The 16254-nt window shown below is 38.9% G+C and overlaps 1 protein-coding gene and 1 pseudogene across 1 annotated transcript; both read left to right on the top strand.

The window, feature by feature from the left end:
* Positions 1-747: 747 nt before the first annotated feature.
* On the top strand, positions 748-7807 carry LOC141766820 (aldo-keto reductase family 1 member D1-like). The gene is made up of 9 exons (XM_074633991.1): positions 748-907; positions 1147-1314; positions 1401-1517; positions 2010-2087; positions 5151-5273; positions 5670-5779; positions 6927-7092; positions 7249-7331; positions 7511-7807. The coding sequence occupies exons 1-9, from the start codon at positions 815-817 to the stop codon at positions 7551-7553; spliced, it is 981 nt and encodes a 326-aa protein (XP_074490092.1). The 5' UTR covers positions 748-814; the 3' UTR covers positions 7554-7807.
* A 3662-nt stretch (positions 7808-11469) lies between these two features.
* LOC141766821 (sodium- and chloride-dependent GABA transporter 2-like) lies at positions 11470-16163 on the top strand (annotated as a pseudogene).
* The last annotated feature ends 91 nt before the right edge of the window (positions 16164-16254 follow it).

Here is a 16254-nt window from a genome sequence, read left to right as displayed (position 1 = left end):
AGATCTTTTGTTTCAGACATTTTTCAGACTTTTTTTCGGGCATTTTTTAGATCTTTTGTTTCGGACATTTTTTAAATATCTGGATTTATTAGGACTATGACAGTCTTGCTATACTGTTCATTTTCTGAAAGCTTTTAAGCACAATTATTTGAAAAATAAAAATGCTGTGAAGTTGAGTCCAAATGCAATATGAATAAAGAGTCCCTCTGTTTAAAAGTATATAAGGTGTGTTAACATGATTTGAATTGAAGTGTTTCTGTTTATTACTACAGTATGAAACAGGTCTGAAGTATTTAGATTGAAACGTTTTAGAATACAAATAGTTCCAATAGCATCTAAGAGTAAAAATGGTAGTGAGCATAATCAGTGTTACGATTATGAGGGCGTCCTTGGAAAATGTTCTACCCTATAAGGGGTCCCTGGCTCTTAAAAGTTTGACTTAGGGGGTAGAGCCAGTCGTCTTTTAACTACAAGGTTGTCAGTTCGATCCCTGACTCCATACTGTCTGCAAGTGTCCGTGAGCGAGACACTGAACCCCAAGTTCACAGCAGCCCACTGCTACTAAAGATGCTGCAGAGGTTTGTACCCATATGTATATGACGAATGTAATAAAGGTTAAGTTAAAACCTGTCAAACAGCACAATGTTCCACAAATCATATCAGGTCCACCTGTTTGGGTTCGACGTAAATGCCCTCAGTGAGAAGCCACTAGCTTAAGATAAACACCAGGGCTCAAGGTTCAAAACTCCATCATAGATAAATTACCCAATATGCACGCAGGCTGGCACTCCAGTTGATCCACTTCTCCACACACATGAATCTGACAGCAGAGAGCCACAGTATCCCTCTCAGCGACGGGAACCGGATTCCTCTGCTGGGATTGGGCACCTATGGGGACCCTCGAACGGTGAGAAGAATATAATCTTCTAGATTTGCCTGTGAGCAATAAGGCTTGTTAATGACTGCTTCAGCCAGAGGTCTCTCCATAACATAGGAGTGCCTGTGTTTATTGCTTGCAGTGACTGGATAAATACTAACCGCAAAATGTGATGATTCATTGATAATTCAAACGGGAATGTATATTAACACAGACTCCAATCTACACCAGGTCAATTCATATTTATATTTTCTGTGTATTTACGATAGACACCCAAAGACACAGCACTCAAGTGTGTCAAGCTGGCCATAGATGCGGGTTACCGGCACTTTGATGGGGCATTGGTGTATTTCAATGAGCACGAAGTTGGTCGAGCCATTAGAGACAAGATTGCTGATGGAACCGTTAGAAGAGAGGACATCTTTTACTGCGGAAAGGTAATAAGTTCCTTCATACATCAGGTGTTTTATTCATCTTAATTAGACTGAATGCTTTCTAATTAGTTCTGTGTTATCTTCCTCAGCTCTGGAACACATTTCACCCGCCAGAGTTGGTGAGACCGGCCTTGGAGAGGACGCTGAAAGCCTTAAAACTAGACTATGTGGACCTGTACATCGTTGAGCTTCCTATGGCCTTCAAGGTTAGTACACAAACAGACTGCAGTTCACTTATCAGTGAGCCATTAAGTGTCTGAACATTGCCCCTTTAGATATGCCGCGCCGGTAGTGTATGGTTTCTATCATGCTCTTATTGATTTACTCTGTCAAACAGGATGGTTTGTAGTAATAAAATACTTCAGTCAAAACAAATGTGCTGATTACAAACTATTTGTAATAAAAGAAAGAATAGAATTATGTCGGTACAAACATCTACACGACTGTTCACAATCTGATGTTTCAGAGTTCATCAATATGCACTAAGATAGCAAGATCATTTCATTAAACAGATATATTTATGAGTGGTAGCTTCAAAACACGTGTTACATTTGGCATAAGTGGTCATAGTCGGATATTTGTATGAGTTGTAAAATTAACCAAAATTCACTTCACTTTGTACAGTACTTCTACAGTACATTACTAGATTATGCCACATACGTGTAAATGCAAATTATTGAATTGTGCTTAAATTTTAGCCCGGAAATGAATTCTATCCAAAAGACCAGGATGGAAAATACATCTACCACCATACAGATGTGTGTGCAACATGGGAGGTGAGTTCTATTGAGTTCCCAAATGGATGGTCCTACTATTTCATGACTTTGCTCTTCTCCTCCCTGTTGTCTGTAATGACTGGATATGTTCTTTTCATGACATATTGCTTTCTCTCTTATTGTATTTACGCTTTTTTTTCTTTCACTTTTGCTTCACATGTTTACGCAGGTATAACTTAGAAACATAAATGACATCAAAACCAGTTATAGATATAGTGTATGTGCATTTATGTTAGTGAGGACAGACAAAATGTTAAAAACGCTATTCAGTACTATGAAATACACATCAACACTACCAGTAACTTGAGTCTAGAGTTGAAAATACAGACCTTTAAACATTAACATTCTAAATGGGACCCTTTTTTATTTCCTGTTGCAATGTTTGTTAATGCAGTAGCTGACAGGAAGTAAACTTGGACCAAAGATGTTGCCCTAGCAACAGAATGGCAAGGAAAAGGTCTACAGACAGAAGCTCCATCCGAAATCGCAAACTATGCACTACATACTCAATAGGTGTACTAACGTTCAACATACTTGAGTGTGTATAAACAGTAGCGTGCTGAGCAGTAGTTTACATGGTCACTTATTGAGAGTCTCCTTACCGATTGGAGAAGTGTAACCATGGTAACCCGTGCCAACCTCATGACTAAAACGATGGTTTGTGAGAATGAAATAAATTCATTTAAAATATATATTACACCTAGCAAAGTGAAATCTTATACAGTTGAATTGAAGCGTTATTGATGTTATCCGTCAACGTCTGTTATGAAAGTTGTCGGCACTACCACATTACATTGTGGGATATTCATGCTGCCGTAGTGTCCAGCGTTGCATACTGTAAATAGTATGCAATTTGCGTACTATTGGTTTCATACTAAGGTTTCGGACATACTAAAATATCTCAAGTACTGTTTTAGCGTACTAAATAGCATGTTGGTGTGGAATTTCAGATGCAACCACAGTCTTAACAAGCTGAATATAATAGCGTCTCAGTGTCTAATAATAATAATATGTCAAGTCAGTGTAATGTAATTTCAAACAGGAAAGACTCGTATGAATTGAATGACGATTTATTACAAAGTGCACAAATTATGAATAGTAACAGTCTTTGGCGATTTAGACCCGATGTGAAATAATGAAGGGGAAGTGAAGCTGTAGTAGGATGTAGAAATATTCCCCCAAAGAAACATGGAATAAATACATTGATTTATTGCCTATGAATATGAGGTTAAGACGTGCACACCTCCTTACCTTACAGCATCTGGGAAAATTAAGCAGAATAAAGTTAATTAGGAAAAAAAAAATTATAACTCACAAGGTATGAGGTAAAGATAGAACATGATATGGATATAATATCAAGACCAGGTGATTGTGTTAACCTAAGAACAGTGCTAGAGTGGAGTTGAGAAAGACCGTGCAATATAAGGTCGCATGCGAGTGTAATAAGTGGGTTAATGATATACAGTACATGATAGCAATTAAATTATGAAGGCACGTTAGCCTACTATGAATGATGTTGAATAAGACTAGTGTAATGTGAGATCTCGATAGACCATTTAAATTTGAAGGCCTAGTGGACCATGTTGAAACGCCAGTCATGCTGACCATGAGACACGTGAGTCTCGGACCTTTTTGGGACAAAGGTCATGTTGATTATGAGAGCCGCTTGGATCGCAAGTCATGCTGACCATGAGACACGTGAGTCTCGGACCTTTTTGGGACGAAGGCCGTTCTAGTGTTAAATAAACATTGCATAGTGTGATTAATGAAACGAGTGAAATAGTTTGAATAAGGTGGTGCCAGTGTAGCCGTAGTCCTGAGAGATGAAGTATAGTATTTGAAGAAAGCATATTAAAATAAATAACCACCACCACCAGTTATATGAATGACTTACCGAAATCAAGGTTTTAATGATCTTTGATTTGCAAGGATGGTGTTGACATCGGGGCGAACGTAGGAGGTATAAACAGACTAAGACCAGAGCATTAGAGAGGTCACGGTAGCCAGAACATTAGAGAGGTCACGATAGACCAGAGCAATAGAGAGGTCATAATAGACCAGCATATAATAATAATAATAATAATAATAATAATAATAATAATAATACATTTTATTTAGTGGCGCCTTTCTGGACACCCAAGGACAGCTTACAAAGATCAATTAAAACATTGACAGATAAAACAATATAAAAACAACAGGACATGACAGAGACATGATTGTACAGACACATAGGATGGGTGATGATGAGTACTAGAGAGTGAATAAGAATAATTACCTTAGCTGTGAATAATGGAAATAGCTGATATAAGATAATAAAAGAGTGTAGGAGTATTCAAAGGTAATGAATTGATTGTAATGATCTGAATGAATTAATCTGAACAGATGATTTGATAAATGCCGAGGTCAGCTGTAACAGAACCCAGATAAAATAGAGGGACGATTAGCAGCAATGCAGCAGCTAACTGAACACCACCAGTTATATGCATGGATATAGTTATATGCATGAATATAGTTATATGCATGAATATAGAGGATCTGCTGTCTGCTGTTATTTGTGTGAAGGTCGTGATGACTTTCTGTGCAGAGGAACGCGTGATGCTTCCGTTCGATCTGAAGTGTACTAAGGCAAGATCCGATTCAATGATTAGTTGAATATGAGATAAGAAGAGAGTGTATGGTTATGAAAAGGTTGAGAATACGATGACGCTTCATTTAATTCAGGTGTTCTACATAGAATCGGTTTCCCCTTCTCCAACTTGAATTGCAAATTTTTTCAGTGCATTTTAGTGAATGTTTTCCCAGAAAAGTATGACAGTGCTAACATTAAAATAATGAATCAAGAGAAACCACATGTGATATTCCTTCATACTTGTTCATACGTTGCTGCCAGAACATTCTCTGCTGCAGCATCAGAAACCATCAAGGACGGTGTCATAAAGCTCTGTTCAAAGATCTGTTTTTTCCTCCTCGCTGTGTATTTGTCTCCACTGTCTCAGTAAGTCTGTAAAGATAATCACTATCAGTCTTTAAAGGGGATGTAAATCTTGTTTTTTTTCTCAACAGGCTTTAGAGGCTTGCAAAGACGCAGGATTGGTTAAATCTCTGGGAGTCTCCAACTTCAATCGCAGACAGCTGGAGCTGCTGCTGAACAAACCCGGCCTCAAACACAAACCTGTGTCCAACCAGGTGATTGCCTCTTTAGGTCCCCGCTGACATCAGAGATAGCGTAGAAGTACAGCGGTATATTATACAGCAGTATTATTATACGCTATTACCAAGAAGGCAGTTTTCATACTTTAGGAATGCAGGATAGTTATGTATTCTTTTGGTTGCTTATATAAATTTAGTATCCTTCATACTCAAAACACAAGACTTAGATGAAACTCCTTGTCACAAAATAGTCAAAGACTATCTCAAAAGACATCTTTCTTTAACTTTAATGGTATTAAAAGGAGTGGATCTTTCCTCTCCATTCCCATCCAATTTGATTCAGGCTGGTAAGAGCAGGACGCTAATGTAATGGCAGACCACTTTGGGTCAGTTTTCTTTTCAATTATTTATTATCTTCTTACGTACCTGTAGGTTGAATGCCATCCGTATTTCACCCAACCCAAGCTTCTGGAGTACTGTCGTCAGAATGACATTGTGATTGTTGGCTACTGCCCGATTGGCTCATCCAGAGAAGCATCCTGGTATGTAGATTTTAAGAGATATGCACTTTTCACTGACAGCTGGCACATGTATTGTTCCCCCTTGGAATTGTATTCATGGAGGGTTGAAAAAACTTGGGGGAAAAAAAGAGCATTTTTAGACGTCACATGACACTAAAATCTAAAATCTCTGTGACACACAAGCAGGAGAAACACTGGTGATTCATTAGGTTTTAAGATGAGGAATTAATGTTCGGTAACAAAACTGAACAGCGCAGTGAATATGTCCAAAATTAAATAAAAAAATATATAAGGGCTTTCAAAGTTAACGCGATAATAATGCGTTAAGGCAAATTCATTTTAACGCCACTAATTTCTTTAATGCATTAACACTACTTGTGATTTTTAGGTTGTAGCGGGCTCAGAGTGAAGATACTGACATCATATGAAACTAGAAAACCTGATGAATCCATCGGTACCAACCATGTCATACTAGCTTGTCGTGAAGGAGGTTAAATAATGCTCCAAACTTGTGCTACATTTTGGTGAGGAAAAACTGTCATGGCCATTTTCAAAGGGGTCCCTTGACCTTTGACCTCCAGATATGTGAATGTAAATGGGTTCTATGGGTACCCACGAGTCTCCCCTTTACAGACATGCCCACTTTGTGATAATCACATGCAGTTTGGGGTAAGTCATAGTCAAGTCAGCACACTGACACACTGACAGCTGTTGTTGCCTGTTGGGCTGCATTTCGCCATGTTATGATTTGAGCATATTTTTTATGCTAAATGCAGTACTTGTGAGGGTTTCTGGACAATATCTGTCATTGTTTTGTGTTATTAATTGATTTCCAATAATAAATATATACATACGTTTGCATAAAGCAAGCATATTTGTCCACTCCCATGTTGATAGGACTATTAAATAATGTCCCTCTAAGGTACATTTTGAACAGATAAAAAAATGTGGGATTAATTTGTGATTAATCGCGATTAAATATTTTAATCGATTGACAGCCCTAAAAATTATCTGTGCAACATGTCAGCCTTGTATGTGACATTGCAACATTATTATTGTTATCAAACCGTCAACACTAAGGGATATTACATTTTAAAAAAGACTCACTAAAAAGTCTCTATTCAGGCATCATTTGTATTTTCTTCTGTCTGTGTCTTCTGTTTTTTAGGGTGAATGTGAAATGTCCTCCCCTGCTGGAGGACGAGCTGCTTGTATCCATCGGGCAAAAGTACAACAAGAGTACTGCCCAGGTGGCTCTGCGCTTCAATGTCCAGAGAGGAGTCGTCGTGATCCCCAAGAGCTTCAACCCCGAGAGGATCAAACACAACTTCCAGGTGGGGTTACCTAAATGCTTTTTATCATATTATGGCATGTATACAACATACTGTACATGGCTTTTGTCAATAAGAATAAGTTATGGTGCCAAAATTCCTATTTTATGCAGTATTGATTCAATCATTTCAATAAAAACAAATCATATATTGTTCCAGATATTTGATTTTTCACTCACTGAGGAAGAAATGAAAGCCATTGAGACCCTGAACAAAAACATCCGCTTTGTGGAGCTGCTGATGTGAGTATAAGCTTTGATAAGAAAATAGTTAATCCAAAGTGAGTTGAACCTAATACTGCACTTAATATCTATGCACATTGGTAGGTGGTAGTTTGCATTATAATGCATAATGCAAACACAAATAAGTCATCATCACCATGCTCACCATGATAACACTTTTTGTTGTTGTTTCAACACAGGTGGAGTGACCATCCAGAGTACCCATTTCATGATGAATATTGATGCTTTGACTGACTTTTAAAAGTAAAGTTTACACTGGTACATGTTCACAGTGAACACTAGAGGGCTCTAGCTCACAGTAAATGAAAATTACAAATACATGAATGATTTTATGAATGACAAAATTGCATGAGAGTCATGTGAGACTCACATAAGGCTGATGAAGGTCTTATTTAAAGAGAGTTCATGTTTCATTACAACTGATTTGAAATGAATTGATGCAACTGCTGCTATAAATAAAGTTTGTTTTGAAAATACGACCCTTTGAATGAAATAAACTTAAGTAAAAGTAGCAATACTACAGTGTAAAAATACATTGTTACAGATAAAAGTCCCGTATTCAAAGCCTTACTTAAGTAAAAGTACAAAAGTATGAGCATGAAAATATACTTAAAATATCAAAATTATGCAGAATGGCCCATTTTGGCATAATATATATAATATATTATTGAATTACAATTAATGATGCATTTGTTCATCACTTTAATGTTGCAGCTGGTAAAGATGGAGCTAAGTTTAAGTACTTTATATACTGTTGGGTAAATTAATACATCATAATGTTTAATTTTCTATTAATAATCTGAATATGCAAAGTAACTAAAGCTGTCAAATAAATGTAGTGGAGTAAAAAAGTACAATATTAAATGTAAATATAAAATGTAAATACTCAAGTACAAGTACCTAATAATTGTACTTAAGTACAGTTCTTGAGTAAATGTACTAAGTTATGTTCCACCACTGGCAAAATGCATCATGTAGAGAAATACTGGTGGTTGTATAGTTGCTGGTTTGCTGAAATATCCATCCATTTCCAATTTCCCGGGCCCAATCACGACGCAATGGCAAGGTTTTCTGTCCACCCCAATTCCTGTTGATGCTGTTAATAAAGCTGATGCTAATGATGTTGTCATACTCGGCCAGAACCCAGTATGACGCCTAATGGTTGCCTAGTGTTAATGCACTTAACACATACCACCACGCACCACCTCCGGTAAAGGAGGCAACAATCATTCAGATTCAGATGGGGACAACTTTATTTACCCCCAAGGGTCATTTGTAGCGATCCCAGTCCATATATCCATACATACAATAGACAACCAATAGTTACGTCAAAGGAAACATATTAAAGGCACGGGGCAGTTGGAGGGACAAGTTACAATAAGAACTATATAAATACATAGGAGTATAACGATAAAAGCTAAAAAATAAAAACAATAAATAAGTATAAAAATAAACATATCTTTAAAATGAATTCATTTAAAATGGGTATGGTCTGTATTCAGCAGCTTAATAGCAAAAGGGATAAAGGACTTGGAGTAACGATTTGTTCTCCTTAAGGGCACATTATAACGTCGGCCTGAAGGTGTCAGAGAGAATTCAGCCGAAAGAATGTGATCTGGTTGGCTGATGATTTTTTTTGCTTTCTCAGCTACCTGTTTCTCCCAAATTGTGCCCAAGTCCTTACGATATAACTGCCCTCCTGTGACGTTCTGCAGCCGTCTGTGTCCATTATAAAGAGTAAAGCTGACAGGACACAACCCTGGGGTGAGCCTGTCCTTGAAAGCCCGGTGCCGGACACACGTCCATTCACCAACACCTGCTGGATTCTATTCGTAAGAAGTAAAAGCCTTGATTTCCCCAGGTGCTTAAACACTCTATCCAGAATAAAAAGTTGTGCATCGTCAACACCCTTGCCATTTTGGTGAGCAAATTGTAAGGGGTCTAATTTGCCATCTATAAGGGAGGCCACCATATCTTTTATGACCTTTTCAAAAATCTTCACAACAAGGGATGTAAGTGCAACTGGTCTGAAGTCACTTAGTTCCCTGGCATTTTTAGATCTAGGAATAGGTATGATAGTGGACGTTTTCCAGATTGTGGGTATATGGCCACATTCAGCACACATCTGAAAGAGTTAAGCAAAGACCTCACTGAGCTGTTCGGCACAGTAACGCAGTGTGCGTCCACAGATGGCATCAGGACCTGCAGATTTCCTTACGTTGACCTTCTTTAGTAAACTTGTGACACATTCCTGAGATATTCTGAGATATCATATTAGAATCATGGTAATCCCATGTCATTGGTTGCAGAGCTTTAACATTGCTGATCTGCTGGGAAGATATAAACAACTACTCAGCACAGTAGACACAAGTTGCCACATGCAGATTATGATTACGACCAAAGATCTCTGCCATTGGCGGAGCAGCTTTGAGAGCATGCCACAAAACTAACCGGTTCTTCTCTGAAAGATTCCAATGTGATAGGCTAATGATGTCAGGCTAATTATGTTCTAATCAGGGTTTACAGATTATATCATCACTCTCATGGTTTCTCCATTCTTTTCAACCTATTGGGGGGTTTGATTAAGTTAATTTGAATTGTCCCTGTTCAAATAAAAAAACATAACAGTCCTGCAAGGGTAGAGCTGCAAGAGCTGGTCCACTGTTCCACGGCCAGGACCGAATCCCAATTGCTCATCCTGGATCTGAGGTTTGGCAATCGGTTGGATTGGTCGCTGTGTGCAGCAATCCATTGCTCATCGCTCCTCTGATCTCCATTTCCTTGATCTTATCTTGCGCTCTCATACCCTTGACAAGGGCAGAACAATTAGTTCCCTATGCATTTCATTTGTTCTTCACCCTGTTTCAGTTGTCAGTTCGTCATCTCTCCTTGTGTGAAGAAGTCCTGCCTGTTTAATAGAGTTAGTTTTCCAGTGGTTTAGTGTTCCTGGTTTGTTTTTTCGGATTTGCATCTGTTGCTTGCCTGTTTCTGGACTGCATCCTGTAAGTTTATTTTTCATCAAAAATCGTTTAACATCACCTGCTGCCATCAGTGTTTTCTGTGTTTGGGTCCAAACCTGCTGTTCCTGAATTGTGACAAGTATATGAGAAAAGCTAGTGAATATTGTGTATTATGCTGGATGCCAATGGTGGATAGGTTCAACATACAATTCAATAATATGACTGAGAACTAATTAATCATTCAATCAATCAATTAATATGTGTATGAATGCATGAAACATATACTGCCACTGAGGGAAGAAATACTGTAGGCCTGCGGTGGCTAAACTACGGCCCTTGGGCCATTTAAAAATGGGCAGGGAGCGCAGTTGGCCGAGGTATTTTTAAAAATAAACTACAATATGGTTTTAGCATATTTCTAGTGAATTACACTGTATGCATATTGCATATCCTAGTTTAAACCAACTCATTCTCATCCCAGCTTGTCACATCGCTTCGTCAGACCTCTTGGCATCACTTTTGTCTTTTGTCAAAGCGGTTTGCCGGTTAGCCCAGTTCCTTTGTCAGTTCGTCATTGTTGGTACAGTATAGTACATGATGTTCAGTTGTAACCTGTAACCTATTTGCATAATAAATCCTGCAGCCTCATCACTCTCTTCATTCACGCCCAATCCCTGTTTGAGTATTCCAACAGTACGAACTGACATAGTACAAAGAAACTAGACTGGTACTTTATATGTAGTGAAGGACTGATTGGATAAATGGGGACAGGTGAGGAGGTCCGGTAACTGCTTAAAGTCTCTAAAAACATAAACAACTGTTGACTAAAGAGCTGTGCAAAGGGCAAGGAAATAATTCATAATAATTCATAAAAGCTTTATGATTTGGAACATTTTTTATTATAAACAAACAAAATGAGTTATTGGAGTTCTTGTTTTACATGTGTAAAGAGTTTTAACTAAACATAACATTGATGTCATCAATTTCATTCTTGTTGGTGTCATTCTTCTTACATTTGCCTTATTGTGATGTATCTCTCCAGATGACATGATCACCAGTGATGTCATTTGTTTCTTTGCCATTCAGATAAAGAAGAGACTTGAACAAATTTTGAACAAACATGTACTGTGGGATTATGTTTTAATAATTTAACAACAACCGTAATGATGGAAGAGAACTCGGCCTCAGATAGAGTGACACTGTGTCCCAACAGCAAGCGTTACGTTACATCATGTACACAAACCACATACCTATCAATCATCATCATCACCATCATTGTTAGTCAGAGCAGACAGGAGTCAAACACAGCGTTTCAGACAAAGGGTGAAAAGAGATGCTGCAGCACAGCCTGTATGAGAAGAGTGTGAACATGTTCTCCAGACAATGTTCAGTATGATTCTCAACACCTGCAGTTCCTAATCGTTACGTGTCCCTCTCTGTTATTTCCAGGGATTGCCTGTCCCTCTGCTTCCTGAACAGTGGTACCAGTTTTATTGCAGGTTTTGCCATCTTCTCCATCCTGGGCTTTATGTCCTACGAGCAAAATGTGCCCATCTCAGAAGTGGCTCAATCTGGTGGGTTTTTCTTTTACTGTTTATAAAAACAGTGTTAGGTACTGTTAGGTATATTATCCTCAGGGAGACTACCCAAAAAATGTTCATCTGTTTCTACTGATTTACTTTGGTTGAACTTTGAAGACTTAGGATATGAGTCAGAACAGATGTAAGCAAAGCTCCCACTTGAATTGATGGATCTCCTTCAGCCTCTTTATGGCCTCTATGGTTTGAATGATGTTGATTATATACTTTCATAGCATTCACTTGAGCAAAAATGACCAATAATGATAATTTTAAAAGAGAAAATGACATTTAATTTCTGTCCAACTCAGGTCCAGGTTTGGCCTTTATAGCCTATCCTCGTGCCGTGTCCATGATGCCTTTCTCCCCTCTGTGGGCCTGCTGCTTCTTCTTTATGATTCTCTTCCTCGGACTGGACACTCAAGTGAGACCAACATATGCACCACACACACAACAGAGATAACTAAGGTTACAATATTGTAACCCTAGTTCTATAAGCACAGGCAGAGCAATCTACTGGACTCTAATGCTCTCCTCCAATCACAAGCACGAATTCGCCCACTGAATTTTGCATAAGCATGGCCGGCCAATCAGGATGTGCCTACCCGAATACGTGCGGACCCCACAGTATGTGAGGCAGCGTCCCTAGCCTTGCTATCAGACATCCCACACTCTCTTCAGCGAGAGGCACAGGAGCGACAGGGCCCCTTGGTAGAGGCCTGTGCTTATACAACTATGGGTTACAATATCGTAACCCCTCTACTGGACTCTGTGGGTACAGTGGGTGGAGCCCGCTGCGACACCACATCGACCTAACAACACTGATCCAGACTGGCTAAGGATTAGACACCTATAGCCTAGGCCATCACAGCGGAGAAGTAAGGGGCCCTAGCCAACCCAGATAGTATACAACTGATCTGGATAAAACCATGGCCTAACCCTGCAGGGGTCAAAAGACAAACAGTAGACACCCTGCACACCACATTCCCAGTGTATATAAATATATAGTGTGCAAGTATCTCATACATCTTGTTTCTTTCTTGATCAGTTTGTGTGTGTGGAGAGCCTGGTGACAGCCGTGGTGGACATGTATCCCTCCACCTTCCGGCGTAAAAACCGCAGGGAGCTCCTCCTCCTGGCAGTAGCTGTGGTGTCCTTCCTCCTGGGGCTCATCATGCTGACAGAGGTTGGTCTCAGAGACCTCACTTCATTATGTTTTTACAGAATAAGACTTCCCAAAGGAAGGTAACTTTACACTCCTAGCTTACATGCAAAACCACTTGATTTCAAACCAGATTTCAGTATTACCATTCAGAAATTCATTTTTCAACATAATATTCGACAATCATTGTAACGATACCAAACATTATAATAAGCAGCTATGAAGAGGTTTATAGGGTGGCTTGCACTGGTCGCTTGTTGAAGGCCTTTTGTTTTTCACGCTAAGTGAAGACCAGTGAAACTGCCTACTTCTACTACAGCGTTTTGTTAACAGCCTTCAGGCCACGTAAACAGCAGATCCTCCCTTTCTGTCCAGCCAATTGTTTCGTGCTGTTTGAACATGGTCCTCCTCTTAACAAAATAATTGCTGTGTTACACTTTGCCGAATTGTCTTCAAAGAGTGGCTTTCATAACATGCAGAGTCTCAGTTTTTCTCATTATTTGACAGTTTGGAGGTTCTCTTTTGCTAGTAAACTCATTTCTGTCTCCACAGGGCGGCATGTACGTCTTCCAGCTCTTTGACTACTACGCAGCCAGTGGGATGTGCCTGCTCTTCGTGGCTGTTTTTGAGACAGTTGGCATTGCTTGGATTTATGGTGAGTGTGTTTTGGGAATGCATAAAGAGGGTATTTAAAAGACAAAGGCTTTATTCACACTATTCATCCCAGTCCACCGTCTACATTCTGCCATTCACTAAGAATTAACACATTCGAGCCAAAAAAAGAGTGTTTTATTTCAGTCAGTTGGTTTATTGAGTGAGTAAAGTCAATAATAAGATCATTAATATCACAATAAAGAAGCCGACTGTATTAAAGCAGATCTTATGGTTGCTAAGCAGTCCTTTCTGTCAATCATGAATATTATTAATGTGTTTCTTTTTACATTTCTGCTGTTCAAACAGAGATGATTGTTTGATATTGATGTCAGTCTCCTCTGCGTTTCCCTCATCTCTCCGTGATTACAGATGCCGATCGTTTCTATGACAACATAGAGGACATGATTGGCTATCGCCCAGCCCTGTCATGAAATACTGCTGGCTTTACTTCACCCCTGCAACGTGCCTTGTGGGTTTCACATTAATTTTCAATATGCATGCTGTCACACTACTCTCCTGAAACAAGAGCAGTCTCTGCTGGCCAACAGTGAAAATACTATTTCAATTTGCAAACTATCAAGAATGATCAAATAAAGCCTTTTATCTACAGTATATCTTTTAAAAAAAAAAAGATAGGGAGTGAAGTTAAGCTTAAGGAATATTATCAGCTATTAACTTAAAGTATTTACCAGTATTTCAAATATCATGTATGTCGCATAGTCAACATCCATTCATACAGAACCATGAAATATCTCTCTGTGTCTGTTATTAGGGAACCTTTGCTTTCGTCTTGATCAAGTACTCACCTCTGAAGTACAACAATGAATACGTATACCCATGGTGGGGTGAGGAGATAGGCTGGATCCTGGCCCTGTCCTCCATGCTGTGCATCCCTCTCTGGGTAGCGGTGAAACTGTGCTACACCCCTGGAACGCTGAGAGAGGTACGTTTCACCTAAAATTATCTTCTTCTGTACGTAAAGGGGGTTGCTCTTAGTTACAATTAATTATCACCGACTCGGCTCTACTGTGATGTGTTTAAGCATCTTTCAGCTCATTGTTTTGGTTTCAAAATTGTCATTGACCTTGTTTCCTGCAGTTTTCCTCCAGCGACAATATATATATACCGTACACAGTATATACATATTGTCGCTGGGAAGGTATATATATAGGCCATTCTGTTGTACTGTTTGTTTACCTACATGTTATAATAACAAGGTTTATCAATGTTGTGAAATTGCTTATTTAATTTTAATTAAATTGATCAAGTTTTATTCAGTGGTTTATATCATATCGGTGTTTGGTACCATTCTACAGCAGATGAGGTCCAGATGTCAAATAGGGAAGAATTAATTAAGTGAAATGAATTAGTAAAAAATCAGTTAAAATAAATTTAAATACAGAATATGATCTTTAAGCTAAGTTAAGTTAAGTTAAGTTCAGCTGGACACACCAGTGCCACCAGACCCCGAACAGAGACCCATAAAACTACAAGCAACATTGAGATTAGATAGATCTTCTTCTGCTCCTGCTCCACTTCTGGCTGTGTCCCTCTGCTTCCCTTTTTTTTTCCAATAAAGGCTGAATATGACAGTAATCATTTAAAAAATAAACAAAGTGACTTCTTGTGGTCTAGCGGTTAAGGCATTTTATCAAATCACCACAATGTCCCTTTTCCGTGGGGGAATCTTTGTCTCGTGTCATACCCTACTTTCCCTTCTGTTTTCCCACTGTCATGTATCGCATTACTGATCTTTAAAAATCTCTGATTACAATCCTAATTAGATTAACTCCATTTCAGTCAGACAACTCAAGTTTGAGATGTTTATTTCAACAGCGAAACATTGTGATAGTTTGGGGTCTAGACTCCGACCTCATCACTCCCTGCAGATATCATTACATGAGATATTGGGAGTGATGATTAAACATTTTTTCCCCCGTCGGAGCCTGCAGGTGGATGCTGGGGTGGTGGTGGGACTGAAAGAGCAGGCAGCAGCAGTAGTCGTGCAGGGCAGCAGCAGTATTGAAGAGGCAGAGGGACAGACAGGGAATTTTGCAGCTTAAATAGACCGCCCAATTGGGATGGTGCGTTTGGTTTATGGTATTGAGAGTGAGGCATGTCACATGTGTGTGTAGCAGTGCAGCTCGAGTTGACTGCCTGAACTAGCTCGCAGGCGTCGCTCTATTGATGTTTCGACCTATGTATATAATCTATCACACATTTTCTTCCATTTGTATAAATTTTTTTCATTCACAGCGCCTGGTTCTTTTGACTGCTCCTTCCTCTGAGTTACCGAAGACAAAGAAGGAACAGGAGAAGCTGCTGGCCATCTTGGCAGCAGACGGAGACAGCCTCCTTCAGAAATCACCTCCCACTGAGGACGGTCATTGATAGGGAATCATTTTACATATACTGTATAACTTTTATATGCTAAAATATTTTTTTTTATGGCTGAATAAAAAAATACTTTAATTTGAAACATACCTTTCTGTGTGCATGATTTGTGAAACATAAAACAGTTAATCATTCAATACGTGAATAACAATTAATTAATTTATGTGTCAGTTTTA

Source organism: Sebastes fasciatus, chromosome 4 (assembly GCF_043250625.1).
Source record: "Sebastes fasciatus isolate fSebFas1 chromosome 4, fSebFas1.pri, whole genome shotgun sequence".
Taxonomy (NCBI): Eukaryota; Metazoa; Chordata; class Actinopteri; order Perciformes; family Sebastidae; genus Sebastes; species Sebastes fasciatus.
This window is presented reverse-complemented; position numbering and strand designations above follow the sequence as displayed.